The following is a 5,233-nucleotide window of genomic DNA, read 5'->3' on the forward strand; positions in this document are numbered from 1 at the left end:
TTTTGTGTGATACTGGCGTTTCGTGCTCCAAGTCGTAAAATAAAATGGCCTGCAGAAATTAGCAATATCAGGTCACAAGCAACAATTCAAAAAGCTCGTTTCAAAACCGAATGATTTTATCTCAAACCGTTCGTGTTTTATAGCCGGCAATCTTTATCCCTGTGCGCAGGGCCGGATTAAGGCGGGGGCTGATGGGGCTGCAGCCCCAGGTCCACACCCAAATATAGGCCCACCACTGCACTAAGTCAATGAAACAACTAAGGTAGCCTAGGCTAATACAAATCTCCCAGCTATTATTGAAAACACTGTCCATGCACTGTAAAACCTGGTCACTATGACGCAACAATCGCTTTTTCTCGGCTGTTAGGCAGGATTGTTAGTAGCCAAGTCAAGTCAAGTCAAGTTTATTTCGCAATAACGCACATAACTATATTGCGCATGCAGGCAGTAGTGAAAGACCACTATAGGGTCATCTAAATCTAGCTACGCCTAGAGTATAGCAACATATTGTTTTTAGTTGTTTTGTTTTTAGCTTGGCTAAATTAATTTAAAAATAAAAATGAAGAAGTATAAAAGCGGTTGGGAAAAGGAGAAATCTAGAAGAGAAGCAGAAGCTAAATTGAAAAAAGTTGTAGCAGGTTCAAAAAAAGTGACTGATTTTTTTGATGTTGTAAGCGAACCGAAAAGCAACATTGCAGAAACGACGTCCAGTAGGCCTAATGCAACTGCTTTGCGACCATCTACTTCGACTTCGAGTGACTGTATTGCGGAGCCACATATAAATATTGTTTCATCGGAACCAAATTTAAAAACCAAGTCATCTAATGTTGCTGAGGATGAAACACATGGGGTAAAAGAAACTATTCAACACGACATGGATGTTAGATGCTGGGGAGGAATTTCTGACCAGCTGAGAGATTACTGCTGCCAAATAGGAAGTTTAGAATTTCAACATCTTGATGCAGATTTTTCAACTTCAGAGACATGTATTACTGGCGATAAATTTAAACGGCGTTGTTCTAAATCGCTATTTTGGCGAGAACAATTGAACGGCGAAATAGTGAAACGCGAATGGTTGTGCTATTCGCCTTCAACCAAGAAACTTTACTGCTTTTTTTGCAAACTTTTTGCGTCTGATTCTGAGAAAATCATGCTGCCGCTGGCATCAGTTGGTTATGGCGACTGGAAACATGCACCACGCGACCTGGCCAGGCACGAATCTTCTAACAAACACTTAAGTTATCTTTCAACATATTTCTTTCGAAGAGCAAAAAAAGGTAGCATTTGCAAAGATTTGGAAGAGCAAAAAGAATCTGACAGAAAATATTGGTGCAAAGTATTAGCTCGAGTTTTAAGCGTGATAAAATTCCTATCATCCAGAGGGCTAGCCTTCCGCGGAAGTAGTGAGAGGGTTGGTTCTCCACAAAACGGTAACTTCCTTGGAATTTTGGAGTTGTTGGCAGAATACGATACTTTCCTTGCTGAGCATAATCAAAAGAGAGTGAACAAAGGCAAGGGACACGTTTCGTATTTCTCATCGACTGTATGTGAGGAATTCATTGACGCAATTGCAACAAAAGTATTAAATATTATTATTTCCGAAATAAAACAAGCAAAGTATTATTCAGTGTCCGTGGACTCAACACCTGACATTGCAAATGTTGACCAGTTAACAATAATTTTTCGGTATGTTTTACCTGATGGTCCCGTGGAACGATTTGTCAAATTTATGCCCACCCGTGGACACACTGGTCGCCAATTGGCTGATATACTTTTGGAGTTTATAGAATACAATGGGATCAGTTTGAAAGATCTCCGAGGACAATCTTATGACAACGCTGCTAACATGAGCGGAAAATATAAAGGTATGCAAGCTATAATAAAAGAACGCAACCACCGAGCAGAATATATTCCTTGCGTAGCACATTCCTTGAATCTTGTGGGAAAATGTGCTGCTGAGTGTTGCCAATCCGCGGTTCGTTTTTTCATGTTTGTTCAAGGACTCTATGTATTCTTTTCAGCTTCAACACACAGGTGGAATCTTCTTGTTGATGCACTGAAACCACTTAAATGTCCAACAATTAAGCCTTTGTCTGATACACGTTGGGAGGCGCGATATGATGCGCTACATGCACTAAGAAAAGGTTACCAAGCGGTTCTTCAAGTCTTGACGGCAATATCTGATGACAATGATGAAACATATCAAACTAAAGAAACAGCCAGGGGTTTTGTTTCATCGATGAAAAAGCTTGAAACTGGTATTTTAGTCGTGGTATGGTCGTGCATAATGGAACGGTTCCATAAGACGAGTCAGGCTCTGCAGGACAGCAAAATGACTTTGAATAAGGCAACAAATTTGCTTCAGGGTCTACAGAACTTTATTCAACTTCTCAGACCCCAATTTCAAACATTTGAAGGAAGAGGTCAAGCATTAAGTGGCTGTCATCATTACACTGAAGAAATTTCAAGAAAGAAAAGAAGAAAAGTAGGGTTGGATAGCGAAGGTGAATCTGAAGACACATCACTTGATCCATCGAGCAGATTCAAAGTAGACTCATATCTGCCGATCATTGACCAAATTCTTTCGTCTATGAAAACCCGACTAGAAGCTTACGACGGTCTCCAAAGAAAGTTTTCGTTTCTGATAGAATTGAACACCATGTCTAACTGCAAAATTGAAGCAAGTGCGAAATCGTTACTTCAATATTATCCTGATGATCTGGAGGAGTCATTGCCTCAGGAGATGATTCATTTTTCTACACTGATAAAACAACACCATTTCAACAGTGAATGCAAAGAAATTCAGATGTTTAAGTTCATAAATGAAAATGAATTCGCGCATGCATTTCCTAATGTATCGGTTGTTTTCAAGCTTTATCTTTGTCTGATGATTTCTAATTGCTCTGGCGAGCGCTCATTTTCAGCGCTAAAAAGAGTAAAAAATCATTTGCGTTCGTCTATGAGTCAGAAAAGGTTGAATTCCTTAGCTATACTCTGCATCGAAAACGACATTTTGCAAAAAATAGACACCGATGACATTATTAAGAGCTTTGCATTGTCTAAATCCAGAAAATGCGTCATTTGAATGTGTGCATACAAAGTAAATATATACTTTGTTTATGTATTAATATTTGTTTTTCGTTTCAATTGTGGTTAGTTTTTAGTACAATGAATAGAATAAAAAATAGGCCTCTGACTATCATAGAGCCCCAGGCCCATAAAAAGCTTAATCCGGCCCTGCCTGTGCGACCATTGTCGTCAGTGCGTGGACGGTCATGCCCTTCGACAAAATGATGATGTACGCTTCTTATTTTCGTTTTGCTTATGGCAACAAGCTGAAACTTTGCAAGCTGTTACAGATTATAATTCCAAGTTGTCCTGTGCAAACCGTTTAATTTTATCTCAAACCGTTCGTGTTTTATAGCCGACAGTCTTAATCACTGTGCGACATGATTGTATGATATGGTGTGGCGGTCAAGCCATTCGACGAATGATGATGTACGCTTCTTATTTTCGTTTCGCTTATGGCAACAAGCTGAAACTTTGCAAGATGTTACAGATTACAACTCCACGTTGGCCTGTGAGAACCGTTTAATTTTATCGCAAGAAGCGTACATCATCATTCGTCGAAGGGCTTGACCGCCACACCATACCATACAATAATGTCGCACAGTGATTAAGACTGTCGGCTATAAAACACGAACGGTTTGAGATAAAATTAAACGGTTTTCACAGGCCAACGTGGAATTGTAATCTGTAACAGCTTGCAAAGTTTCAGCTTGTTGCCATAAGCAAAACGAAAATAAGAAGCGTACATCATCATTGGTCGAAGGGCATGACCGCCCACGCACTGACGACAATAGTCGCACAGGGATAAAGATTGCCGGCTATGAAACACGAACGGTTTGAGATAAAATTAAACGGTCTTCACAGGCCAATGTGGAATTGTAATCTGCAACAGCTTGCAAAGTTTCAGCTTGTTGCCATAAGCAAAACGAAAATAAGAAGCGTACATCATCATTCGTCGAAGGGCATGACCGCCCACGCACTGACGACAATGGTCGCACAGGGATAAAGATTGCCGGCCATAAAACACAAACGGCTTGAGATAAATTCATTCAGTTTTCATAGGCAAAACGATTTTTCAAACGAGCCTTTTGAATTGTTGCTTGTGCATTTGTTAAGTAAGATGTGAAGACTAAAGGTTTGTTTAATCTTTTAGCGACCTTATGCACAGTCATGTGATACCCAAGAAACTACTTCATCGTCGTAAGCTACCGAAGACAAAAACAAACCATAAACTGTTTTTTTTGCTTTTTGTAGGATAAGTAAGACTTAATGTTGAATTAGTTGTATTAGACACACAACTTTCGTATGCTCAATTACTTTCAAGGTATGCGAAAAAACCTGAAGTAGGTAAATCACTGTATCGTTTAGCACAGGGGTGCACAACCTGCGGCCGAGTAGACGATTTTGTGCGGCCGTCAACATGGTTATTAAAATATATGCACTGGCGGCCGTGACGTAAAAACCTCTTTTACTAAATATTTTAACTTTCAAACTGCATCAAATAGATTTTGTAAGACTAAAGAATATTACCAGCCTAATAACCCTGTGAATCACACTTTATATACGCCTATTGTGTGCAAACAATGCAAATAAACAGTCACCTCTTGCGTCACAATATGGATTATGATGGCACAAATAGCTCAGACTGTTTAGCTCAATCTGTGGATCAAGTTTTAAATTATCCGGGCTTTTTGAACGCCATTAAATGGTTTATGTATGTGGGACAAGCCCTATTTTTACATAATAAATTTAAAAACAAAAACAAGCAGGTAATTGGCGGAGGTTGGTGAAATAAGAATCTGCGATGCGGCCGTCTTAGCAAAAAGGTTGTGCTTTTAAAATCATTGGGTTGTGCATCCCTGGTTTAGCACTAAAGAATAGTCATTGTTTTCTAATTGACGTGAAACAACAGATAATGACGCAATAAAGCTTGCTTGCAACACAAAGTTTCAAACTAACGGGTCAAGGAGCGTGACGTGGTTAAGTTTTCTAACAAAAGCTGAAACAACAGGACGTTGATTTGCTTTCCTTTCCAGCAAGTTTACGCTCCCTGAATTGCCCCCTATCTCTTGACTATAAATTTACTATTTCTACCAAGCTAACCCATTGCGCCTGTTGTTTCTCTGGAGTAAACTTTCCTCAACAAGTCTGTAGAAATGAAACA

At 39.5% G+C, this 5,233-nt stretch overlaps 1 protein-coding gene across 1 annotated transcript; it reads left to right on the top strand.

The window, feature by feature from the left end:
• The first annotated feature begins 559 nt into the window (after window positions 1-559).
• On the top strand, window positions 560-3,085 carry LOC145207596 (zinc finger MYM-type protein 1-like). The gene is made up of 2 exons (XM_080078724.1): window positions 560-1,865; window positions 2,022-3,085. The coding sequence occupies exons 1-2, from the start codon at window positions 560-562 to the stop codon at window positions 3,083-3,085; spliced, it is 2,370 nt and encodes a 789-aa protein (XP_079934850.1).
• The last annotated feature ends 2,148 nt before the right edge of the window (window positions 3,086-5,233 follow it).

This window comes from Phallusia mammillata, unplaced genomic scaffold (assembly GCF_965637545.1).
Source record: "Phallusia mammillata unplaced genomic scaffold, kaPhaMamm4.hap1.1 HAP1_SCAFFOLD_121, whole genome shotgun sequence".
Taxonomy (NCBI): domain Eukaryota; kingdom Metazoa; phylum Chordata; class Ascidiacea; order Phlebobranchia; family Ascidiidae; genus Phallusia; species Phallusia mammillata.

What these genes read in the sequence shown, in the direction of transcription:
- LOC145207596 (XM_080078724.1), top strand. Translation starts at nt 560, where the DNA reads ATGAAGAAGTATAAAAGCGGTTGGGAAAAGGAGAAATCTAGAAGAGAA. An exon ending in CATGAGCGGAAAATATAAAG is followed by an intron (nt 1,866 to 2,021) that starts GTATGCAAGCTA and finishes TATTCTTTTCAG; the next exon opens with CTTCAACACACAGGTGGAAT.